Below are 27,161 nucleotides of genomic sequence, written 5' to 3' on the forward strand. Positions count from 1 at the left end.
CTGGTATAATGGGGTTAAGCTTCTGATCCCCTGGGTACACCACCAATTGCAACAAACACAGAGACTTCTGGAGACACTCAGCAGGTCTGGTAGCATCTGTGGAGAGAGAGAGAGAGAAGCAGAGTTAATGTTTTGAGTCCAGCATGACTTTTCTTTCGAACTGACATGTGCTTGTAAGTTCCCTCCAAGCAATGCACCATCCTGTCTTGGAACTATGTCATTTTTTTCCTTCATTGTCACAGGGTCAAAGTCCTCAAACCCCCTTCTTCACAGCACTGTACATAATCCTGCGTCTTGTAGACTATATCGGTTCAAGATGGTGGTGTAAGGAGCTGAGTGGCTAACTCCTGGTACTTACTCTGATGTCCATCTGTTCTTCCAACAATTCCTAGCTTCCACCACTTGCTCGATATAAAAGGACAGTCAGAGGAAATGTAAATCAGGTCCATTTTCTTCACTCCATCAGGGCCCATTCCATCTCCCTCTCACAATAGGACAGTGAGTCTGGTTAAAGACAAAACCGCAGTTGGAGCTTAGTTCCTCAGTTTCTAAATTTGCAGATGACATCAAGCTGAGCACAGTGTCGATACTGAGAAAGACTGCAACAAATTACAAAAAAGACCTGATAATCTTGCAGAACCAGCATAAAGCTAGCAAATGAGTTTCAATACAGATAAGTGAGCTGTTACATTTTGGTAAGAAAGATAGAGAGTTTGCACGTTATGCATGAAGTAAAATTCGAGAAGAGAAACCAAGGAACTGCAAAGGCCATCACGAGAACTGGCAATGCGAGGCAATATGGTCATGTGTAAACAAATTAAGCACTGGGCCTTTTTCTCCCCCACAGAGATGGATTGAAAACAGGAAGGCTATGTGAAAGTGAGGACTGCAGATGCTGGAGATCAGAGTCAAGATTAGAGTGGTGCTGGAAAAGCACAGCAGGTCAGGCAGCATCTGAAGAGCAGGAAAATCGACGTTTTGGGCAAAAGTCCTTCAACAGAAATGAGCCTGGGAGCCTCCGGGGTGGAGTGATAAATGGGATGGGGGGGTGGGGTGGGGCTGGGGAGAAGGTAGCTGAGAGTGCACCAGGTGGTTGGAGGTGGGGGTGAAGATGATAGTTCAGAGAGGAGGGTGGAGCAGATACGTGGGATGGGAGATTGGCAGGTTGGACAGGTCATGACAGTGCTGAGCTGGAAGGTTGGAACTGGGGTAAGGTAGGGGGAGGGGAGGGGAGGAAACTGGTGAAGTCCATATTGATGCCCTGGGGTTGAAGGGTCCCAAGGTGGAAAATGAGGCATTCTTCCTCTAGACATCGGGCGGTGAAGGAGGCCCAGGACCTGCATGTTCTCGGCAGAGTGGGAGGGGGAGTTGAAGTGTTCGGCCATGGGGTGGTGGGGTTGATTGGTGCAGGTGTCTTGGAGATGAGTAGGCGTCCAGTCTCCCCATTGTAAAGGAGACCACATCGGGAGCAACGGATACAATAAATGACGTTGGTGGATGTGCAGGTGAAACTTTGATGGATATGGAAGGCTTGGATGGAGGTGAGGGAGGAGGTGTGGGTGCAGGTTTTGCAATTCCTGCGGTGGCAGGGGAAGATGCCAGGATGGGAGGGTGGGTTGTAGGGGGGCGTGGGCCTGACCAGGTAGTCACGGAGCGAAAGACCGGAGGGGAAGGCTTTGCTGAATGTTTATCAGGTGTTGGTTAGTCTGCATTTGAAGGACTGTGTACTGTTCTGGAGTACAAATTCTGAAAGGATATGGAGATAATGTTATTCCTATCAGGTTTTGGGGCTCTTATGGCACAGTGGCAATGTCCTTACCTCTGGAGCAGGAGGCCCAGGTTCAAGTCCCACTTTCTCCAGTGGTGTGTCAGCATATCTCTGAGCAGGATAATTAACAGGATCTGAAAACAAATTACTGCAAATGTTTTGACAAAGGGTCAGTTAGGTTCGAAACATCAGCTCTTTTCTCTCCTTACAGAGGCTGCCAGACCTGCTGAGATTTTCCAGCATTTTCCCTTTGGTTTCAGATAACAGGTCCAACCCCAACCTTGTCATCAAACCTGCTGACAAAGGGGGTGCTGTTGTCGTCTGGCGCACTGACCTCTACCTCGCAGAGGCTGAGCACCAACTCTCAGATTCCTCCCCCTGCAGCATGACCACACCACTGAGCATCAGCTTTGACAAAGGGTCAGTTAGACTTGAAACGTCAGCTCTTTTCTCTCCTTACAGAGGCTGCCAGACCTGCTGAGATTTTCCAGCATTTTCGCATTGGTTTCAATCAACATGATCTACTGGGTCTTTTTGTCCTGGAAAGGCTGAGGTAAAATGATGAGAGGTTTACATGCAGGGGACACAGAGAGAAGGCTTCCCCTAATGTAGAAGAACAAAACAAGAGAAGGCAGTCATCAAGATATCCAGCAGAGGATTCCAAAGAAATGGCTGAGCCGGAATAGTGCTATTTGCTAATGTCGGATCCTGGGTTTAATGCTGCACTGTCAGTGGATTTGGATGTGGTTGAAGCTTGTTAAGTATTTGCCTTTTCACCAGAACCACTCCAATTAAACCAGTGGTGGGGGGGGGGGGCAGCGAGGGGGTTGGAGAGGGTGAAACTGGCTGACCCACCATTTTGTTGGCCAATTGAGACACTTGAGTGATCAAATGATATATCCCTGACACCCCGATCACCAACATTTAGACCCAACAGGCCTGGGTGCCCTGCGCAGACGGGTAACAGACTGGTTACTCACTCCACATTGTCTCTCAAACCCTCAGCCTATTCCCTTCATCAGTGACCCTACCTGGTCTACATCACCAGACCTGTCAGCTTGGCGCCCAGTCAGATGCCCAGGTATAGTGCAATGAGCTAGTACCATGAACCAAAAACACCAGAGAGAAAGATCCATAAAATTCACCAATGTTTGGTGTTGAGTTGACAAAATCTGATCATAACAGTTGTGCTTTTTTGTTTAGTTTTTGAAGTGGACTTTGCTGTCGATTACACAATGCAAGTTGACCATAACTCTGGGAAGTCCCTGATACCTGTTCCAACATCAATAAAATCATGGCTGGTCTGATGCGACCTCAACTCCCTACTCCCATTGTCTCAATAACATCTCAGTCTCCCTTTGCTTATCAAGAATGGAACCATCTTTGCCCTAGAAATATTCAAAGACCACTATTTAAAGGCATAGAGTCAGAGAGGTGTACAGCACGGAAACAAACCCTCGGTCCAACTCATCTATGCCGACCAGGTATCCTAACCTAACCTACTCCCATCTAAACTCTTCCTATTCATATACCCGGTTGAAAATGTGTTGCTGGTTAAAGCACAGCAGGTTAGGCAGCATCCAAGGAATAGGAAATTCGACGTTTCGGGCATAAGCCCTTCATCAGGATATACCCATCCAGATGTCTTTTAAATGTTGTAATTGTACCAGCCTCTACCATGTTCCCAGGTAGCTCATTCCATACACGTGCCACACTCTGTGTGAAAATATTGCCTCTTAGGTCCCTTTTATATCTTTCCCCCTTCACTCTATAACTTTGCCCTCTAGTTTTGGACTTCTCCACCCTGGGGAAAAGACTTTGTCTATTTATTCTATCCATGCCCCTCAAGATTTTACAAACCTCTATAAGGGTACCCCTCAGCATCCGACACTCCAGGGAAAACAGTCCCAGCCAATTCAGCCTCTCCCTGTAGCTTAAATCCTCCAACCCTGGCAATATCCTTGTAGATCTTTTCTGGACCTTTTCAAGTTTCACAACATCCTTCCTATAGCAGGGAGAAGAATTGCACACAATATTCCAAAAGTGCCCTAACCAATATCCTATACAGCTGCAGCATGACCTCCCAACTACCATACACAATGCTCTGACCAATAAAGGAAAGCATACCAAACACTTTCTTCACTATCCTGCCTACCTGTGACTCCACTTTGAGGATGAAAGTGATCCGCTGTGAGAGAAAGATATTTTTTTCTTTCTTCATTCATGGGATGAGGGTGCCACTGGCCAGGCAGCATTTATTGCAGATTCCTAATTGCCCAGAGGACAGTTAAGAGTCAACCACATTGCTGAGGGTCTGGAATTACATGTAGGCCAGACCAGGTAAGGATGATAGTTTCCTTCCCTAACGGATATTAGCGAACCAGATAGGTTTTTCTCACAATGGATTCATGGTCGTTGCTAGACTCCTAATTCCAGATTTTTAATGGATTCAAATTCCACCATCTGCCATAGTGGGACTTGAACCCAAGTCCCCAGAATATTACTAGGGTCTTTGGATTAATATTCCAGTCATGAGGTAGAGAATTGCACAGGTTCATTTCCCTTTGAATGAAGAAATGTTTACTCACTCAGTCCTAAATGGCCTATTCTGAGTCCTTGTGCCCTGCTTCTAGAAAGGTGAAAGTATCTTCCTTGTATCTAATCTGTCCAGCCCTAGTAGAAGTTTATGTTTCAATCACATCCTCGCTCACCCATTGAAACTCTAAAGAATACTGACCCAGTTGGGGATGCTGTGGAGTTGTTACTCAACCTATTACTCCAGAGAGACCAAGGGATATTCTGCGGCCCTAGGTTCAGATGCTGCCATGGTACATGGTGGAATTAGAATTTTTTTAAAAACCTGGAATAGAATCAGTCCACTGACTGTGAAACTTGAGTCAAAAAGTGTGGTACTGGAAAAGCACAGTTGGTCAGGTAGCAGCTGAGGAGCAGGAGAATCAACGTTTCGAGCATCAGCTCTTCTCCTGCTCTGCTGATGCTACCTGACCTGCTGTGCTTTTCCAGCACCACACCTTTTGACTCTGATCTCCAGCATCTACAGTCCTCACTTCCCCCCTTTGATTCTCACCTCACTGCAAAGCCTCTTCCAAAGCCTCTTGAGGAAGTTCTCCTCCTCCCTCTACAAGGATCTCAGTGAGTCTCTCTCTCTCTCTCTCTCTCTCTCTCTCTCTCTCTCTCTCTCACTGCACCCCCTCCCAGGTCATCTACCTCCTGCTCCTTGGATGCTGCCTGACCTGCTGTGCTTTTCCAACCCCACACTCTTCAACTCTGATCTCCAGCATCTGCAGTCCTCCCTTTCTCCCTGGCTGTGAAACTTGCTAATTGTTATGTTACAGAGTTAGACCCCAGTCCAGTTTTATTTAAATGCTGCCAGGGCAAGTTGTGAATTTGAATTCAGTTTCAAAATCTTGGAAATCAAAACGGAGAGGCGGTGGGTTACTATCATTATCGATCTGGGTTCAAGTCCATATTAGATGGTAGAATTTGAATTCAATAAAAATCTGGAATTAATGACATGAAAATGTCAGGGCTAAATCTGTTTGGTTCCCTAATATCCTTTAGGGAAGGAAACTGTCATCATTACCTGGTCTGGTCTACATGTGACTCCAGACCCCCAGTAATGTGGTTAGCTGTTAACTCTCCTCTGGGCCAATTAGGGATGGGCAATAAATACTGGCCAAACCAGTGGTCCCCTGAATGAATAGAAACAAAGATGGACGATCTCTCCTCATATTGGCCCAGTGAACCTCTGCTACGCCTCTTCCCTGCGGCATTGAGGACTGCAGATGCTGGAGATTAGAGTCGAGAGTGTACCGTGTTGGAAAAGCACAGCAGGTCGGGCAGCATCCAAGGAGCAGGAGATTCCCCGTTTCAGGCATAAATTCTTCATCAGGAATCACTCCTTCTATGGCATGTATATCCTGTCTTAAGAGCAAAATTGCATGCACTATTCTAGGCATGGTATTTAGACTAGATTAGATTCCCTACAGTGTGGAAACAGGCCCTTCGGCCCAACAAGTCCACACTGACCCTCCAAAGTGTCACCCACCCAGACCCATTTCCCTGCTGATTAATGCACCTAACACTATGGGCAATTTAGCATGGCCAATCCACCCTAACTTGCACACATTTGGACTGTGGGAGGAAACTAGAGCACCCAAAGGAAACCCATGCAGACGTGGGGAGAATGTGCAAATTCCACGCAGACAGTCACCTGAGGCTGGAATTGAACCTGGGACCCTGGTGCTGTGAGGCAGCGGTGCTAACTGCTGAGCCACTATGCCACCCTATTTGTGACCGTATAGTGCAGCAAGTCAACCAGTCTACTCTGATAGCACCGACCAAACCCACACTCTGTACCTCTCAGGAGGACAAGGGCAGCAGATACATGGGAACACCACCATCTGTAAGTTCCTGTCCAAGCCACTCACCATCCTGACTTGGACGTACATCCCCTTTCCTTCAGGGTCAAAATCCTGGAATTCCCTCCCTAATGGCATTGTGGGTGTCTTTGGACTGCAGTGTTTCAAGAAAGCAGCTCACCATCTTGTCAAAGGTATCTAGGGGCAGGTAATAAATGCTGGCTGAGCAAAGCCCACATCCCATGAATAAACTAAAAGGTCACACTTGAACATCTCAATGAGATTTCAGTTTGGGAAGTACAATGATAGCGAGCTGAAGAAATGGGATTTGGGAACCGAAGTGAATTTTTTTTTAAGGAGTACAGTTGGTGTGGAGTGTGAATGGACTGATTAGGCTCAGAGTCTAACACTTCCATAGCATTAAAAAAGGCCCTTTGGCCCATCTCATCTGTGCTGGTCAAAAATGTGTTACAGGTCATTCAGAATCATACTTACGTCGGGGTCAGGGGTATGGATAATGATGGTGATGCTCTATGCAATGTCAGGAAAAAAACATCAACATGAAGGAAACAAGGCAATGCAGATTTATCGTTAAAGGGCTGCATGTTACATTACTTGTGGCCTTTTTTATTCTTCCTTTGGAGCAGTTTTGCTGCTGCTTATGGGATGTAAGGCACGCAGAAAGTGAGGACTGCAGATGCTGGAGAGTCAGAGTTGAAAAGTGTGGTGCTGGAAAAGCACAGCAGGTCAGGCAGCAGCGAGGAGCAGGAGAGTCGACGTTTCGGGTATAAGCCCTTCATCAGGAATGTTGGGGGAAGGCAAAGGGGGCTGAGAGACAAATGGGAGGGGGGGGGGGGGTGCGGGGGGTGGAGGTAGCTTGAAAGTCCAGCCGTCCAACTCAGCACCACCCTCTTGAACTGTCCCACCTGTCCATCTTCCTTCCCATCTATCTGCAGCACCCTCTGCCCCAACTAATCACCATCACCCCCCACCTGCATCCACCTCTCGCTTTCCCAGCTTCCTTCCCCAAAGCCCCACCACCCACTCTTACTTATCTCTCAGACCCCTTCTTCCCCCCTCCCTCCACCCCTTCCCCCCACATTCCTGATGAAGGGCTTACGCCCGAAACATCGACTCTCCTGCTCCTCGGATGCTGACTGACCGGCTGTGCTTTTCCAGCACCACACTTGTCGACCCAGAAGTGGACGTAACTGCACACCATTCGGTTTAATTGAGGTTGGTCCCTTTAAGGTGTCTGCTGCTTTTGTTGACGGTAAAACAGATCCCAGGGGAGATAAATGCTGCCTTTCACCAAGAGACAAGGTGCAGGCAGAGAAATCCCATGGAAAACGAATGTATACGGGCAGCTAAGAGACGCATGGAGAAACAACAATAATTCCAGATCACAGGAATCCGGGATCATTTGCAAAGATGGATAGATTTCCAGGTATAAATCTTTTGAATGATAGAAGGTACTTCTTGAAGATTCCCATTTCATTTTCCAGGAAACTGGTTGTTGTTCCTCAGGTGAAATGTTGTGCTAGGATTCCAGTTGATACAATTCAACACAACACAGGAGTAGGCCCTTCGGCCTACCTGTGCTGATTCCTAATCCTTATTTAGATACTTACCTTTCACACTTCTTTCTAAACGTGATTATGGAAGTTGGAATTATTTGTGTATTTTTCGTTCTTAGGTCAAATTTATTTTCTTCCAGTTTCTGGAGCAGGGTATGAACATAATTTAGATGTTTGGGTTGAGCTTCTTTGAAATGATTTCAATTTTTTAAATGATACGTATTTTATGATTTTGTTTCTGTTTTGAATGAGGGTCTGCAGATTGGACTGTGGGCAGAGTTGACACAGGTTGTCAGAATTGCGGAGGCTCTCTGGGAAGAACATTGCCACCTGGAAGAAGGCCCGAGAGCCAGAGGACACAGGTTTAGAGGTGATTGATTGGCAAACGAGGAAAGATCAGGCGCACGATGAGGAGTGAATGGCCAATATCTGTAATGCGCCCAGTGCATCCTGGGAGCAGATTTAATCTCACATTTCAAAACAGAATTGGATTACTATTTGAAGGGAAATCCTTTGCGGATCACATGGAACACATGGGGTGAGCTCAATTGCCTTCACAGACAGCTGGCATGGTTTAGATGTGTCAAATGGCCTCTGTTTGTGCTGGAACCATTCTACCATTCCTGGACCCCTGCCCGGTATATTTTTTCCAGGCCCAGGTCCACAAAGAGGATTTCTGCCTCTGCTCCAGTCTTTGGGTTTGTTGTGATTGCACACTGGCCAACTCACCCGTTATGCACGCTGCTGGGATTTCTCTGCTTGAAGTTCCTTGTCTGTGGGATGATGAACAGCATATGATTGAAACTTTGACTCTCCTGCTCCTCAGATGCTGCCTGACCAGCTGTGCTTTTCCAGCACAACTGACTCTGATCTGCAGTCCTCACTTTCTCCCATTCCTTGTCTGCAGACTGTTTTAAGATTTCATTCCCCTCGCCACAATCTAAATGAACATGGGACAGTCCATCAGAGGAACAGGCCCTTAAGCCCACTATTCCTGTGATAACCATGATGCCATTCTAAATTAATGCCATCGGCCTGCACATGGTCCATATCCCTCTATTTCCTGCTTGTTCATGTGTCTGTCTAAATGCCTCTTGCTATAGTATCTGCTTTTGGCACCTCCCATCTGGAATACCCTGGTTGACTCTTCCTTCACTCCCAACAACCGCCCCCCCCCCCCTCTTCCACAGCCCCATGGTACCTTTCCCTGCAACCGCCAAAGGTGTAACACTTGTCCATTTACCTTCTCAGTCTCCAAGGGCCACTTCCAGGTGTCGCAGTACTTTACCTGCACTTCATACAATCTAGTGTTGAGAGTGTGGTGCTGGAAAAGCATAGCAGGACCAGGAGGATTGATGTTTTGGACAAAAGCCCTTCATCAGGATTGAGGCCTTATGCCCAATTCCCAATGAAGGGTTTATGCTTGAAACGTCGATTCTCCTGCTCCTCAGATGCTGCCTGACCTGCTGTGCTTTTCCAGCACCACACTCTCAACACTGATCTGCAGCATCTGCAGTCCTCACTTTCTCTTCCTTCATGCAACCTAGTCTACTGCATTTGCTGTTCACAATGTGGCCTCCTCTACGTTGGGGAACTGAAGGATAGACTGGGTGATAGCTTTGCAGAACATCTATGTCCTGCCTACGAAGGCGACCCTGAGTTTCCAGTTGCCCGCCATTTTAACACCCCAAAATTCATCGGCCAAAGGCTCTGTCTCAGGCTTGCTGCAGTGCCCCAGTGAAGCTCAACACCAAGCTGAAAGAACAACACCTCATTTTCCATTTGGGGACCCTGCAATCCTCCAGACTCAATATTGAGTTCAATAATTTTAAGGCCTGAACTCTCCCATATCCCCCACCCCCATACACCAGGCCTTGTTATCACATAGTGTACTGTTACAGTGTTAACCACTAACAGTCTTCATTAACATCTACTCACCCTCCTCAGCTAGGTCGTTATCCACTCCTTTGTCTGTCCATCTGTTCTCGCCTCTCCTTGGGCTCTATCCCCACCTAACGTTTACTCCTTACCCCCTTCCGCACCCTATCTTCTGCTTATAAACTGACATTTTCCTAGCTACCATCAATTCTGAGGAGGGGGTCACTGGACCCGAAACGTTAACTCCGATTCCTCTTCACAGATGCTGCCAGACCTGCTGAGCTTTTCCAACAATTTCTGTTTTTGTTACAAGCAGTTTTGCTTTTTTCAGATAGCAAAGGAACATATGAACCACAGCCCCTCCATGGATAGTAGAACAGGCTTGAGAAGCTCAATAGACCATTCTTGGTTCTGACGTTCCTGGTGAAGCCCATGGTAGTTGAATCCAGAGGCCCAGAGCTACCCCTCCCTGGCCACGGATTGAAACCCTACCATGAGGTCAGTAAATGAGATTCATGAAATCTGGAACTGAAAGCTTATCCCAGTGATGCTGGAGAAATTGGTGGTGTTATCAATTGTTGTAACAACCCATCTGTTTTTCTTATGTCCCTCAGGGAGGGAAATCTGCCATCCTTTCCCAGTCTGACTCCAGGCCCACTGTAAAGTGACTGGCTCTTCAATTCCATCTAAAATGGATCTCACAGGCTCCTCAGTTCAGGGGCAATTAGAGATGGGTTCACAAATTCTGGCACTTTGCCACTGTTCCTGTGAAATAATAAAAAAAAACAAATGGAAATGAGGTGTCCTGTCCAAATCTTTCCTCCAATGTTTCTGCTCATTACTGACACCTTGTTGCTCAGGGTTCAGTGGTTTGGGAAGCTCAGGCATTTTATAAGTCGGCAATATCATCAAACTAGGCAGTACCTGGTGTCCTTTCCAAGGTATGTCATCTCTCAGATAAAATGAAAATAAACTGCAGATGCTGGAGATCTGAAACAAAAAGATAATGCTGGAGAAACTCAGCAGGGTTGGCAGCATCTGGTAGAGAGAAAGCAGAGTTAATGCTTCCAGTTCTGAAAAAGTATCACTGGACGCGAAGCATTAACTCTGCTTTCTCTCCACAGTTGCTGCCAGACCTGCTGAGTTTTTCCAGTAATTTCTGTGTGTTTGTTACACCATCGCTAAGCTGGTTTTCCTGATTAACTTGGTGTCTTACAATTTCACTTTTGTATTGTAGATAACAGGTGCCTATTGCTCAGCTTTCCATCTTCCACCCATCAGGACAAAGGCACAGTGGCTCAGTGGTTAGCACTGCTGCCTCACAGCGTCAGGGACCTGGGTTTGATTCCAGCCTTCAGCGACTGTCTGTGTAGAGTTTGCATATTCTCCCCATGTCTGCGTGGGTTTCCTCTAGGGGCTCCGGTTTCATCCTACAGTCCAAAGATGTACAGGTTAGGGTGAATTGGCCATGCTAAATTGCCCATGGTGTCCAGGGGTGTGCAGGTTAGGTGCATTAGTCAGGAATACAATGTAGACTATCGGGGAATAGGTTTGGGTGGGATACTTTTCGGAGGATCGGTGTGGACTTGTTGGGCTTGTTTCCACGCTGTAGGGATTCTATAATACCAAATTTCAAGCAGTCACAATAATCTTTGCATCTGTCTTAATGAGTTTAGCATCTCGACAAGATGGGTTGTGTTAAATGACAGATTTGGAGAGATTACGTTAATACTGTATGTATACTAGTCAGACTTCGCTTGGGTAATTAGGTTGAAGAATTGATGTTTCTGTTTGTGACCCTGATTGTATCGACATCAGAAAAAAGCTCCCCATTCTTCAACTTATTTAATCAACTGTTTGCTGCAGCAATCATTTGGATGCATGCCCTGAGTCCTTAATTGGTACACATTATGCAAGATAAGCTGGACAACAGGACATTTGTTATTGGAACAGCGATTACATGGAATTTACAGGAGCAACAACTGACTGTGTGCTATGCAGTCGCCCCGTTTCCAGCATTACAGCAGTGATCACACTCCAGAACTACTTTGGCTGCTTTTGGGACATACTCAGTGTGTGAGAGGCGCTTTGTAAATGCAGGAGGAGGATCGACGAGTCTGCCAAGGGGTTATGTGTGTGGGCAAGTTTGGCGTTAGGTGCAATGTGGGTATGAAGAATAGAAAACATTATTTTTAAACGGTGAGAAACCATGAGATGTTGGCATTCAAGAAAAGTTGGACATCCATATCAGAGAAACTCAGATGCTAAACACATTCATCCAACAGTTGGGGAGGGTTTTTGACTTTAGTTTTATTTTTTTCATTCATTGGATGTCGGCATCATTGACTGAGCCAGCGTTATCACCCATTTATTGCCTATTAGTGTAAAGTAATTGAAAATAGAAATAGGGGCTGTTCTCATTGGAGAAAAGAAGGTTTAGGGGAGATTTGATCGAGGTGTACAAGATGATTAGGGGTTTAGATAGGGTTGACAGTGAGAACCTTTTTCCGCTAATGGAGTCAGCTGTTACTAGGGGACACAGCTTTAAATTAAGGGGTGGTAGGTACAGGACAGATGTTAGGGGTAGATTCTTTACTCAGCGGGTTGTGAGTTCATGGAATGCCCTGCCAGTAGCAGTGGTGGACTCTCCCTCTTTATGGTCATTTAAGCGGGCATTGGATAAGCATATGGAGGTTATTGGGCTAGTGTAGGTTAGGTAGGCTTTGGTCGGCGTAACATTGAGGGCCGAAGGGCCTGTACTGTGCTGTATTTTTCTATGTTTTCTATGTTCTATGAACAGAGAAGACATGCTACAGCTGTCTAGCATGCTAGTGAAGTCACGCTCAGCAGTCTGCAATTTTGGTCTTTGTGACTATGGGAGGATATTCATAGAATCCCTGCAGAGCAAAAACAGGTCAACAAGTCCACACCAACCCTCCAAAGAGCATTCCACCCAGACCATCCCCCTGCAACCCACATTTCCCATGGCTAATACACCTAATCTTCACATCCCTGAACAGTATGGGCAATTTAGCACAGCCAATCTACACATCTTTAGACTGTGGGAGGAAACCAGAGCACCCAAAGGGGACTCACGCACACGTAAGGAGAGCATGCAAACTTCACACAGACAGTCACCCAAGGGCGGAATTGAACCCAGGTCCCTGGAACTGTGAGGCAGCACTGCTGACCACTGAGCCACTGTGCTGCCCTGTATAGTTACCTTAAGGTGGTTTAATGTGAAGCTTTCTTAGACCAGTTTCCCAGAGAGAGAGGGCTATCCTTTTGAGGAGAGATTTAATCTTTGTTGATTGCAAAGTCCATGTTTTGCGAGGGTTTGATGATGCAGGAGGATAGTCCAAGTTCTATCCTGGTTGGAACTTAGAATCAATTTGCGTTATATGTATTTTAGTCGAGGAAAGACCATTTCAAAATTTAGACAAGATGGCATAGCTTTTGTGATCTCTCTCAAGTCTAGTGGAGCTGACACTAAGCAGCTAATCACATTGAATTTTCTCAGTAAGAGAGCCTCTCCTGTACACACTTTCAACCCTCCATTGTTGGCCACGCTTTAATCTGCCAATACAACAACCTCTGGGGAATTCAGTCTCAGATCCTCTCCATCTCTCTATCTTCTCCTTCATTTTCACTTCTTAAACGTCTCCCTCGGTCTGACCAAGACTTTAGAATAGACAGACAGCAGGCTGGAAGAACACAGCAAGCCAGGCAGCATCAGGAGGCGGAGAAGTCAACAATTCGGGTGTAACCCTTCTGCGGTCCTGAGGCAGGGTTACACCCAAAACATTGTCTTCTCTACCTCTTGATGCCACCTGAATGGCTGTGTTCTTCCAGCTTCCTGCTTATCTACCTTAGATTTCAGCATCTGCAGTTTTGTTGTCACCAGCGAAGTCTGCCTCTCAAGCCTGAATTCATTTCGTTAGATCATGGCTGATCTAATTACTCCATATTCCTGCCTACCAACAATAACCTTTTGACCCCCTTAGTTGCAAATGTGTTGCTGGTCAAAGCACAGCAGGTTAGGCAGCATCTCAGGAATAGAGAATTCGACATTTCGAGCATAAGCCCTTCATCATCGCTTATGCTCGAAACGTCGAATTCTCTATTCCTGAGATGCTGCCTAACCTGCTGTGCTTTGACCAGCAACACATTTGCAGCTGTGATCTCCAGCATCTGCAGACCTCATTTTTTACTCGAAGACCCCCTTAGTTATCAAGAATCGATTTACCTGTCCCTTAAAAATACTCAAAACCTCTATCTCCATTGCCTTTGGAGGAAGGGAATGTCAAAGACTCACAATCCCATGTGGAAGTTTCTATTCATCTCTGTCCTAAATGGTGTGTGCTTTTCTTGAAACATCTAGTTTGAGAAACTCTTGCAAGAGGAAACATTCTCCCCACTCAGGGAGATAAGCAGGAGGCTGGAAGAACACAGCCATTCAGGTGGCATCAAGAGGGGTATTATTCCTACTTCTACTCCTAACTCGTATAGTGGGTCACCTGCCTGACTGTTTTAGTGTCTTGGTTAGCAGTGTTGCCTCACAGCACCAGGGACCAGGATTTGATTCCAGCCTCAGGCGATTATCTGTGTGGGGTTTGCATGTTCTCCCCGTGTCTGCGAGGGTTTTCTCCGGGTGCTCCGGTTTCCTCCCACAGTCCAAACATGTGCAGATTAAGTGAATTGGCCATGCTAAATTGCCAGTAGCGTTCAGAGATGTGTAGGTTAGTTGTATTAGCCATGGGAAGGAGGGTGGATGCTGGGTCTGGTTGGGATGCTTTTAGAGGGTCGGTGCAGACCAAATGGCCTCTAGCTGCACTATCAGGATTCTGTGATCTCCTTGTGTAGTCTCTCAAAGTGATTTACAGTGTTAAAGGTGCTGAATCAAGGCACATTATTGATGTTACTGCCATAGATATTGAAGAAATGCTATGGGTAATTTTCAATTTGGATAGTGATGTGAAGATCTGGAGATCATCATCTGAATTGTCCCATCGTTGAAAAGGAAGCTGAGGTGGGGTCTGGCAATTTTAGTGGTTACAACATGTCAAGTCAAATCGCCATAGCCTTACTAGGCCGTAAGGCCGCACTCTCATTAGAGAGAGAAGTTTGCTTGTGATTTAACTTGAGGGTCACCATACCTCAAGAGAGGTTAGAGTTTGAGAAGAAGAGACTTCATGGTATCCTCAGCCGGTGTGGGGAGAAGGATGAGAGGTGACTTGAGAGAGGTGGATGAGGTGACTTGCGAGAGGTGGACAAGGTGATGAGGTGCATAAATAGAGTGGTTAGACAGGGACTTTTTCCCCAGGGTGAAAATGCCTACCACGAGGAGGCATAATTTTAAGGTGATTGGAGGAAGGTTTCGGGGAGATGTCAGAGGTAGGTTCTTCACACAGAGAGTGGTGGGTGTGTGGAATGTGCTGCCAGTGGTGGTGGTAGAGGCAGATACATTAGGGACATTTAAATGAATAGGCACATGGATGATAGTACAATGAATGGTATGTAGGTTAGTTTGATCTTAGAGTAGGATAAAAGACCAGCACAACTTCGAGCGCTAAAAGGCCTGTACTGTGCTGTATTGTTCTATGTTCTATACGAACCCACGCTGTTAGTATGACACTGCCTCACAAACCAACTGTCCACCCAATGAGCTAACTGATCTCCTGTTAGAATATTATGGCATCTGCAGCCAAACCCAGACTTAAACGGATCCACCCCCCCCAGATTTGAGATTCCTGCAGGAATACAGAGCTTGCTCTAATACTCTGGTCCCCAGACTATACAGAGGATGCTTTTGGTGGACAGTCTATGCTGGGTTAGATACTCAGTCCTAGGCCAATCCCGAGTGAGGCAGCAAGAGGAAAACAAGCCTCAAGGCAATGTTTGTGAGGAAAAAAAGGTCAGCATGGTCTCCACTTTTGCTCACAACTTTCTGGGAAGTGAAGTGTTGGCTGTGTACAGCAGGAGCTGAAAATGTGTTCCTGAAGAAGGGCTCATCCCGAAACGCAAATCTCCTGCTCCTTGGATGCTGCCTGACCTGCTGTGCTTTTCCAGCAACACATTTTCAGCTCTGATCTCCAGCATCAGCAGTCCTCACTTTCTCCTGAGTACAGCAGGAGGAGATTGATAAATTCTTGATCTCGCAAGGAGTTAAGGACCATAGAGAGAGTGTGGTCAAGTGATGTTGAAATGCCCACCGGCCATGATTAAATAGTGGAGTGGACTCGATAGGCCAAATGGCCTACTTCCATTCCTATGTCTTATGGCTTTATGGACTCACTCCTGAAACCTCCTCATGTTTCAGTGAGAGATTGAGGCTATGATTTGATGCAAGGGTTCAAATCCCACCTTAGACACCAGGTTGATAACTTAAAGAAAACAAATTCACAATTTATTATTTAGAATGTAACTTTAGCAGAACACAGATGACCGACAAGGTAATCTAATTATTATTTATGACCTAAGCTCAATCTTCTTTGATCGCAAGCTCCCTCAAATACCAATGGACAGAGAGAATAGTTACGGGATAAATTATGGAAAAGAATTCTAATTTGCCAGTTCAATAACTGTTATAATAATGAATACCAGTCCTTCATGAAATTCTTGATTGATGGGGTGTAATGCACGCACAAAGGACTGTATCACAGAATCCCTCAGTGTGGAAGTAGACCATTTGACTCATCGAGTCCACACTGACCCACCGAAGAGCATCCTTCCCAAACCAACCCCATCCCTGTAACCTTGCATAGGAAACCCACGTACACACGGGGAGAACGTGCAAACTCCGCACAGACAATTGCCGGAGGCTAGAATCGAACCCGGATCCCTGGGACGATGAGGCAGTAGTACTAACCACCGAGCCACAGTACCTCCCACAAAGTGACATGCCTTGCTTGAATTGCAAAGCCAATGCAAACAGCTTCTGCAGACCTCTGGAGACATTTACTGGTTTCTTACAGGCTAGGGTTCATTTCTCAGAATTTTAACAAATCAATAACTGGAAAATAACTTGAGAAAGCAAAAACCAAAAACAGCTAGCAATTTCTAAAGCAAAATAATGCCTCAAGCCCCAAAAACCCAGTCAAAACCAGTTCATTCTATTTTTCCTCTTTCTTTCTGAGTTTTCTCCATCACTGTCCAATCAGCATTTGTCCTCCCTGTCCTCCCTGATTGATCCATTCAATGTGTTACTGGTTGCCAATCCCTGGGCATAACGACATCTCATTGCCGGTTCATCGGCAGTGCTATTCAAACATTAATCAACTGCATTATCCCTCCAGGCCAGTTCCCAACAGCAAACATCAGTCTTCTGTTCTGAAGAAGGGTCACTGGACGGGAAACATTAACTCTGTTTTCTCTCCACTGACATGCTGAGGTTTTCCAGCAACTTTTGCTATTTGCATCGGTCTTTCTTTCTCTCTGTTAGCTGTACAAAGTGTAATTCTCAAATTGAAGTCACAGTCCCAAACTGAAAAGGAATAAAAGAGAACAAGCAGATGATACCAAAATTGGAGGTGTAGTGGACAGCGAAGAAGGTTACCTCAGATTACAACGGGATTTTGATCAGATGGGCCAATGGGTGGAGATTTGGCAAATGGAGTTTAATTTAGATAAATGTGAGGGTGCTGCACTTTGGGAAAGCAAATCTTAGCAGGACTTATACACTTAAAGGTAAGGTCCTAGGGAGTGTTGCTGAACAAAGAAACCTTGGAGTGCAGGTTCATAGCTCCTTGAAAGTGGAGTCGCAGGTAGATAGGATAGTGAAGTAGACATTTGGTTTGCGTTCCGTTATTGATCAGAGTATTGAGTACAGGAGTTGGGAGGTCATGTTCCGGCTGTACAGGACATTGGTTATTGCATGCAATTCTGGTCTCCTTCCTATCAGAAAGATGTTGTGAAACTTGAAAGGGTTCAGAAAAGATTTACAAGGATGTTGCCAGGATTGGAGGATTTGAGCTATAGGAAGAGGCTGAACAGGCTGGGGCTGTTTTCCCTGGAGCGTCAGAGGCTGAGGGGTGACCTTATAGAGGTTTATAAAATCATGAGGGGCATGGATAGGGTGAATAGACAAAATCTTTTCCCTGGGTTGGGGAAGTCCAGAACTAGATGACATAGGTTTAGGGTGAGAGGGGAAAGATATAAAAGAGATCCACGGGACAACTTTTTCACACAGAGGGTGATGCGTGTATGGAATGAGCTGCCAGAGGAAGTGGTGGAGGTTGCAACATTTAAAAGGCATCTGGATGGCTATATGAATAGGATGGGTTTGGAGGGATATGGGCCGGGTGCTGGCAGGTGGGACTAGATTGGGTTGGGATATCTGGTCGGCACAGAGAAGTTTGACCAAGGGTCTGTTTCCGTGATGGAGTTCTCTATGACTCTAGTGATATCACAGAAATGCCTCTATTGCACCTGGCTCAGGGCTATTTCAGTGACATTGTCACTCCGAAAAGTCCCTCTTCCCTGGAAGCATTTGAGTAAAACTTTCCTGAACTCCTTCTCATGCATTTACACCATTTCTTCAATAAAGAGATGATAATTGTACACAGTGCTCCAGACATGGCCTCACCAGCATCCTACAGCAACACAAGCAGTCATTTCACTTTGAAAGGCCTTCATTGAATGTGAACCATTTTGGGATGTCCTAAGATTGTTGAAGGCACTATAGAAATGCAGCTTTGTCCTAGTCTTTGGCTAGTGTAGTATTAGGAGAAAAGTGAGGACTGCACATGCTGGAGACCAGAATTGAAAAATGTGTTGCTGGAAAAGCGCAGCAGGCCAGGCAGCATCCGAGGAGCAGGAGAATCGACGTTTTGGGCATAAGCCCTTCTTCAGGAATTCCTGAAGAAGGGCTTATCCTCGAAACGTCAATTCTCCAGCTCCTCGGATGCTGCCCGGCCTGCTGCGCTTTTCCTAGTGTAGTATTCCTTCAGTATGTGCCCAGGGTGTATCAGCCTAAATCTTTGTGAAGCCAATGTTCAGGAGTGGGATTTGAACCCACAATTATCAATCTCCGAAGCAAGAGGCAACTATGAAAAGCCAAATCTGAGCTGCTGAGCAGGTCGGAGTGACAACATGACATTCCTGAGGCGATGAACAACTTCCATTGCAAGCGTCACTTCAGTTGAATGGAGTCTTCTAATGGCTGCAGAGTGCTTTGGGGGTGTAGCTGAGGGATCAGGTTAAATCCACGTCTCTGTTTCTCTTTGCAGGATTAGAGAGGGCCTGATCTGGGGCAGATGGGCAGCAGTCCGATCCAACTGACCAAGACCAAACTGGGGAAGCTGCAGATTGTCCACCGGCGCCTGCTCCAGCGCTATGAGTACCAGCCTTTCCTCTCCTGCCTGGCAGGACTCTACGGCTGCCAGTGGAGACGTTACCAACGCACGCGGATCCTGCCTGGAGAATTCTGCTGCAGCAAGGTGAGGGGGATGCCCGATGTGTATGGGTACTGGCCCACTCCTGCACTCGGGAGTCTCGGACTGTGATACAGGCTCGAGGGGCTGAATGGCCTCCTCCCATTGCTGTGTAAATCCAACCCTGCTGACCTCAGCCTTTCCATCAGGTCATCTCACCTTCTAGTTCTGACCACTCTGGATTCGGCAGACTTTCCATTTCAGAGAAAATTTCAGGATGGTTAAAATCCATTTTCATTGTCAGTTTAACGATTCGCATTTCAATAACGCCTTTAGTGTAACAAAACATCCCGAGGCACCTCACAGCAGGATTACCTAACAGTTAAAGGGGCATTTGATTGCTCAGAGGGTCATTAGTATTTGCATTTCTCTTCCCCGGAGAGCAGGGGAGGCTGAAGGGTTACTGGATCTACCCAAGGCTTGGGTTGGATGGATTTTGATTGACAAGTGAGCAAGAAGGTGACCTTAAGGCCACAATCAGGTCAGCCATGAACTTAGCAAACACCTGAGCAGGCTCAAAGGACCAAATAACCTCTCCTGCTCCCATTTTGTATGTTCATAAATCTCTCCAATTCCACCTCACATTCCCCTTCATGGCAAACGCAGAAAGGATGTTCCTGATATCCAGGGAGTTCGGAAGTAAGGGTCATATGAGGTAAAAAATGAGGTCTGCAGATGCTGGAGATCACAGCTGCAAATGTGTTGCTGGTCAAAGCACAGCAGGTTAGGCAGCATCTCAGGAATAGAGAATTCGACGTTTCGAGCACAAGCCCTTCATCAGGAATAAGAGAGAGAGAGCCAAGCAGGCTGAGATAAAAGGTAGGGAGGAGGGACTAGGGGGAGGGGCGATGGAGGTGGGATAGGTGGAAGGAGGTCAAGGTGAGGGTGATAGGCCGGAGTGGGGTGGGGGCGGAGAGGTCAGGAAGAGGATTGCAGGTTAGGAGGGCGGTGCTGAGTTGAGGGAACCGACTGAGACAAGGTGGGGGGAGGGGAAATGAGGAAGCTGGAGAAATCTGAATTCATACCTTGTGGTTGGAGGGTTCCCAGGCGGAAGATGAGGCGCTCCTCCTCCAGCCGTCGTGTAGTTGTGTTCTGCCGGTGGAGGAGTCCAAGGACCTGCATGTCCTCGGTGGAGTGGGAGGGGGAGTTAAAGTGTTGAGCCACGGGGTGATTGGGTTGGTTGGTTCGGGCGGCCCAGAGGTGTTCTCTGAAGCGTTCCGCAAGTAAGCGGCCTGTCTCACCAATATAGAGGAGGCCACATCGGGTGCAGCGGATGCAATAGATGATGTGTGTGGAGGTACAGGTGAACTTGTGGCGGATATGGAAGGATCCCTTGGGGCCTTGGAGGGAAGTGAGTGTGGAGGTGTGGGCGCAAGTTTTACATTTCCTGCGGTTGCAGGGGAAGGTGCCGGGGGTGGAGGTTGGGTTGGTGGGGGGTGTGGATCTGACAAGGGAGTCACGAAGGGAGTGGTCCTTGCGGAACGCTGATAGGGGAGGGGAGGGAAATATATCCTTGGTGGTGGGGTCCGTTTGGAGGTGGCGGAAATGGCGGCGGATAATACGTTGTATGCGCAGGTTGGTGGGGTGGTAGGTGAGAACCAGTGGGGTTCTGTCTTGGTGGCGGTTGGAGGAGCGGGGCTCAAGGGCGGAGGAGCGGGAAGTGGAGGAGATGCGGTGGAGGGCATCGTCGATCACGTCTGGGGGGAATCTGCGGTCCTTGAAGAAGGAGGCCATCTGGGTTGTGCGGTGTTGGAATATGAGGTAGGCCACTGAGGACTGAGATGAGGAGATATGTAGCACTGAGCCACACAGGGAGATATTAGATTAGTTGCCATAGTTACAGGTAGGTTCACCGAGCTGGGAAGGTGATTTGCAGCCGTTTTGTCCCCTGTCTGGGTGACGTCTTCAGTGCTTTAGAGCCTCCTGTGAAGAGCTGCTGTACTGCCTTCTGGAATTTATTTGGTTCTGTTTCTGTTGCTTCTGGTTCCTGGTTCAGGTTGCTCATTGCGGTGGCTGGTATATTGGGTCTAGGTCTATGTGTTTGTTGATGGAATCCGTGGCTGAGTGCCATGCTTCTAGAAATTCTCTGGCTGTCCTCTGTTTGGCTTGTCCTATGATCATTGTGTTGTCCCAGTCGAATTTGTGATCCCTGTCATCTGTGTATGTGGCTCCTAGGGATAGCTGGTCGTGGTGTTTCGTGGTTATTTGGTGTTCAGGGATGCGGATTGCTAGCTGACTGCATGTCCTACATCGTGTTCTATGCAGCTCTGTATGGAATCCCGTAAATTACATTTGTCTTGTACATGATAGTATTGGGTCTTCTGTTCTGGTGAGTCGTTGTCTGAATGAGGCTATCGGTTTATGGGCTGTCATACTCAGACAACAACTCACCAGAATAAAAGGCTCAATGCCCATCATGTACAAGACAAATGTAATTTACAGGATTCTAAGACTGCATAGAACACTATGTAGGACAAACAAACGGCGAGCAATCCGCATCCCTGAACACCAATGAGCCACTAAACACCACGACCAACCACACACACGCACACATGACAAGGACCACAGATTCGACTGGGACAACACAATGATCATAGGACAAGCCAAACATTGGACAGCCAGAGAATTTCTAGGAGAATGGCACTCATCCATGGACTCCATCAACAAGCACTTTGATCTCGACCCAGCATACCGGCCACTACAACAAACCAGCAACCGGAAGCAGCAGGAACAGAACCGAATAAATTCCAGAAGAGACAGTACAGCAGCGCTTCACAGGAGGCTCCAAAGCCCTGAAGGTGTCACCGAGACAGGAACAAAACATCTCCAACTCAACTTCCCAGCTCAGCAAACATATCCGCTACCATGGCAACTGGCAACTGAGCTACAAATCTTTATGCAAACCTTGAATATTAGATTAGAGCACAAAAGGCCCCGTCAAAAAATTGCTGTCTAAGAAACATCGAGAATTGGGGCCTTTCGAGTCCGCTCTGCCATTCAATATGATCATCCATCTCAATCCCCAATTCCCTCTTTCTCCCCATCCACCCCTTTTGCCCTAAGAACCATACCCAACTCCTTCTTGCAAACATCCAATGTTTGAGTCTCAACTGCTTTCTGTGCAAGAGAATTCCACAGAATCACCACTCTCTGGGTAAAGAGAATTCTCCCGCTCTTAGTCCTTAAAGCCTATTTCTTGGAGATGCCATGCTAATAGCCTGTCGCTGTACTTGTTTGATGGAGCTCCTTAGCTTGGGTTGGCTGACTTCTAGAAAGCCTAGTTTCTGTTCAGACTGTGGCTTTGGAGGTGGCTGCAGTCTAGACCCAGCCTGCTGAAGGTAAGAGATTTGCAGGCTCAGCTTTCCTGTTTCTGAGAAAGATCTTTGCTCTCTAACTGGTGTGCCTCTTGGAACTGGTCTCATGAGAAGCCTTTGAGGAAGTTTCATCGCAACATTTCCTGAATGTTGCGCCCATAAAGTTTCCAAATAAGACTGTACGTATCTAAAAACTGAAAGAACTGTGGATCAGGGACCAAAAGTAGAAGTTGCTGGAAAATCTCAGCAGGTCTGGCCGCATTCCGAGCTACCATCCATTCTGAGGAAAGGTAAGTCGACCCGAAACGTTAATTCTGACTTCTGTTCACAGATGCTGCCAGACCTGCTGAGCTGGTCACATCTGTGAACAGAAATCAGACTTGACATTTCGGGTCGAGTGACCTTTCCTCAGAGCTGATGGTAGCTAGGAATGCAGCTAGATCTGCTGAGATTTTCCAGCAATTTCTATTTTTCGTCACTGTAAATGTCCAGTTACTTGCCCACAAGGTCGAGAACAGCAGCCATCTGAGTATCTCACACCTTGTCCTATTTGCCTTCAAGAACAATTAATTTTTGGTCAAAATTGTTTTTTTTTTAACCAAAATGAATCTCTGCAGGATCTGTTTTCTTATTTTCTTTACCTGGTGTGTATGCGCTAAAGAAATCTTTTTTATTCTAAACCTGATATAGAAAATGTTTATAATAAGCCAGAGTGGCAACAGGGTAAAACATTTAATTTATGTTATGATTCATGGAGTGGAGCTAGAGACACACAGCACCCTTCCCATCATGACTGTAACAGTGTATGTCCTCATTATGGAGTTTGCACGTTCTCCCCGTGTCAGCGTGGGTTTCCTCCGGGTGCTCCGGTTTCCTCCCACAGTCACAAAGATGTGCGGGTCAGGTGAATTGGCCATGCTAAATTGCCCGTAGTGTTAGGTAAGGGGTAAATGTAGGGGAATGGGTGGGTTTCGCTTCGGCGGGTCGGTGTGGACTTGTTGGGCCGAAGGGCCTGTTTCCACACTGTAAATCTAATCTAATTATGTCACAGGGGAGACTCCCCCAAGACTGTCAGAAAGCAGAGAAGGGGAAGCGTAAATTTAATATGTATGTTCAGAACTAGGATGCGTTTTGCTGGACTAGAGAGGGTGAAAGTGTTTGCATGAGTTAGAGAATTATTCACCAAGTTAATTGGTAAAGGAACTAGAGTGGAAAATGAGGAATGTGTTACCATAGCGGATTGAAATGCATTGTGTGAAAGGGGGAGGAAGCTGTTTCTACCACAGATGGATACGTACTTGAATGGGAAAGGTTTGCTGAGCTGTGGAGAGACAATCATACAATCCCTCCAGTATGGAAGCAGGCCATTTATCCCATCTGGTCCACACCAACCTGGCGAAGAACGTCCCACTCACACTCAACTGCCTAACCCTATCCTCACAACCCTGTGTTTCCCATGGCCAATCCACCTAACCTGCACATCTTTGGACTGTGGGAAGAAACCGGATCACCTGGAGGGAACCCACACGTGCACACTCCACACAGACAGTCACCTGAGGCTGGAACCAAACCTGGGTCCCTGGAACTGTGAGGCAGCAGTGCCACCAATAGTAGAATGGCTGGTCTAATGAGAGTGCTCTTTCAAAGTGTCAGCCTACACACACTGGGCCAAATGGTCTAATGCACAATTCATTGAAAGCCATCTTTGAGATCTTTGTTTGATTCTATCGTTTCTTAATTTCCTTCCATTGCTATTCTCCCTCTCTTTCTCCAGTTTGAATTATTCTGCTTTGGAATTCTCGTGTCAACGTTTGGCCTGGCGTTTGTTCTCCTTTACTTTTGGGGTGAAGCCAAGAATGACTACAATGATTTCGATTGGTGAGTTCACCACCTTGTCGAGCTTATGATAATTTTCTTTTCAGGAAACCTTTTCTTTCTTCATTCCCAGAGCATGGGTGTCACTGGCTGTGTTGGTACTTATTGCCTGTCCCTACTTACCCCTTGAGAAGGTGGTGGTGAGCTGCCTTCTTAAATCGCTGCGGTCTATGTGCTGTAGGTGGGCCCCTTATGGAGAGAATTCCAGGATTTTGACCCAGTGACGGTGAAGGAACGGCGATATATTTCCAAGTCAGGATGGTGTGTGGCTCAGAGGGCACCTTGCAGGGGGTGGTGTGCCCATGTACCTGCTGCCCTTATCCTTCTGGATGGAAATGATCGTGGGTTTGGAAGATGCTGTCTGAGAATCCCTAGTGAATTTCTGCAGAGCATCTTGTACTACAAGTAAAAAATGAGGTCTGCAGATGCTGGAGGTCACAGCTGAAAATGTGTTGCTGGTCAAAGCACAGCAGGCCAGGCAGCATCTCAGGAATAGAGAATTCGACGTTTCGAGCATAAGCCCTTCATCAGGAATAAGAGAGAGAGAGCCAAGCAGGCTAAGATAAAAGGTAGGGAGGAGGGACTAGGGGGAGGGGCGATGGAGGTGGGATAGGTGGAAGGAGGTCAAGGTGAGGGTGATAGGCCGGAGTGGGGTGGGGGCGGAGAGGTCAGGAAGAGGATTGCAGGTTAGGAGGGCGGTGCTGAGTTGAGGGAACCGACTGAGACAAGGTGGGGGGAGGGGAAATGAGGAAGCTGGAGAAATCTGAATTCATACCTTGTGGTTGGAGGGTTCCCAGGCGGAAGATGAGGCGCTCCTCCTCCAGCCGTCGTGTGGTTGTGTTCTGCCGGTGGAGGAGTCCAAGGACCTGCATGTCCTCGGTGGAGTGGGAGGGAGAGTTAAAGTGTTGAGCCACGGGGTGATTGGGTTGGTTGGTTCGGGCGGCCCGGAGGTGTTCTCTGAAGCGTTCCGCAAGTAAGCGGCCTGTCTCACCAATATAGAGGAGGCCACATCGGGTGCAGCGGATGCAATAGATGATGTGTGTGGAGGTACAGGTGAACTACACACTACATTAGGCATTGTATTTCAGTGAGTAGACACTTTGTTTAACAAATAATGAAACCCGATTAGAATGGGTGAGATTATATTACTGCAGAGTGCAAAAGTTCAAAACTGTAGGACTGAATCAAAAAATATGCAGTCCAATTGTTGGACTCTAACCTGGTGTTGTGTGATTTTTAATTTTGTATTGGAAAGAATTGACAGAAGGTATGATGTAAGATTTGTTTAGAGTAAATGACAGTAACGATATCATAGAGTTCCTACAGTGTGGATACAGGCCCTTCAGCCCAACAAGTCCACACCGACCCTCTGAAGAGTAACCCACCCAGACCCATTCCCCCACCCTATTACTCTATATTTCCCCCTAACTAATGCACCTAACCTACCCACCCCTGAACACTATGGGCAATTTCCCATGGCCAAATCACCTAACCTGCACATCTTTGGACTGTGGGAGGAAAGCGGAGCATACCCACGCAGACATGGGGAGAAACTCCACACAGGCACCGGGTCTCTGGTGCTGCGAGGCAGCAGTGCTAACCACTGAGCCACCATGCTGCCCATATATGACTGTTCTACTGAGTAAAGGCACTCTGTGGTGTGTTATGAGTCAATGCAAACCTGAAGGGCTCTGGTTCAAGCCCACAGCACCAGAGCTCCTCGAGAATGGGCTCCTTCAGTGAACTGAGACAACATGAGAACATTTCAGATGAAGACACAAACTAGGAACAGGAGAGGCCACTCAGCCCTTTGAGCCTGCACTGTCATTCACTAAGACCACGGCTTAACGTTCTTTAACCTTAGCTGTACGTTCCTGCACATCCCCCTATAATCTTCCATCCCCTTGTTCATCAAAAATCTATCTACCTCTGCCTTAAAATATTTAAAGATTCTGCATCCACTTTGGAGGAAGGGAATTCGAAAACTCGCAATCCTCAGAGAAAATGTTTCCTCATCTCTGTCTTAAAGGGGCAACCCCTTATGTTTGAACTCTGACCCCGCATTCTAGCTTCTCCTACAAGCGGAAACATCCTTTCAACATCCACCCGGTCAAGATCCCTCAGGATCGTTAATGTTTTAATTGAGTCACATCTGACTCTTCCAAACTCCAGAGAATACTGGCCCTGCCTGTCTACCGTTTCCTCATTAAACGTATTAAAATCTAAATGCAAAATAAGTTAATGTTTGGAAAGGACAGTTGACGCACTTGCATGGCTCAGTCAAATGGCTAGCATGACTGTGGATCAAATCAATAGCATTAAGTGGTTGTGGTTTGGATTATGTACTATCTGGGGTATTTTTGTGCCTGCTTCCTTCCTGTACCCAGAAATTAAAAATCTTGGCTTGACAAATAAGTATCAAGGGCCCATCCTGAGGTAGAGAACTCAGAAAGAAGGTAGTTCCAAAAGCAAATTACAAATCAAATCTACAGTTAGCACTGCTGCCTCACAGCGCCAGAGACCTGGGTTCAATTCCCGCCTCAGGCGACTGACTGTATGGACTTTGCACGTTCTCCCCGTGTCTGCGTGGGTTTCCTCCGGGTGCTCCGGTTTCCTCCCACAGTCCAAAGATGTGTGGGTCAGGTGAATTGGCCATGCTAAATTGCCCGTAGTGTTAGGTAAGGGGTATATGTAGGGGTATGGGTGGGTTGCGCTTCGGCGGGTCGGTGTGGACTTGTTGGGCCGAAGGGCCTGTTTCCACACTGTAGGGAATCTAATCTAATCTAATCTAATCTTTATTGTACATTCATTTATTTAGTTCTTAATGATGATTTGCAAGCTCATTGCTGAAGCCCCAGACCAGACTGGAATTTCCTGTGGGCTGTAGTTCATCCAGGTCTAACCTAGTCTGGCACTGAGGGAGTGCTGCACTGCTG

The 27,161-nt window shown here is 46.9% G+C and overlaps 1 protein-coding gene across 4 annotated transcripts in view; it reads left to right on the forward strand.

Annotated features, from left to right (window-relative positions):
• gdpd4a (glycerophosphodiester phosphodiesterase domain containing 4a) overlaps positions 1-27,161 on the forward strand; it is a 91,908-nt gene that overhangs the window by 6,072 nt on the left and 58,675 nt on the right. The window contains exons 1-3 of one of the 4 annotated variants that reach the window (XM_060826891.1): positions 7,129-7,386; positions 18,833-19,042; positions 24,125-24,228. In XM_060826891.1, the coding sequence (XP_060682874.1) occupies positions 18,860-19,042; positions 24,125-24,228 (287 nt within the window). In that variant the 5' untranslated portion in view covers positions 7,129-7,386; positions 18,833-18,859. Of the gene's footprint in view, positions 1-7,128; positions 7,387-7,487; positions 7,598-10,062; positions 10,104-18,832; positions 19,043-24,124; positions 24,229-27,161 lie in introns of those variants that run through there. The other 3 variants (XM_060826889.1, XM_060826892.1, XM_060826890.1) reach the window with 3 other exon arrangements.

Source organism: Hemiscyllium ocellatum, chromosome 6, assembly GCF_020745735.1.
Source record: "Hemiscyllium ocellatum isolate sHemOce1 chromosome 6, sHemOce1.pat.X.cur, whole genome shotgun sequence".
NCBI classification, from domain to species: Eukaryota; Metazoa; Chordata; class Chondrichthyes; order Orectolobiformes; family Hemiscylliidae; genus Hemiscyllium; species Hemiscyllium ocellatum.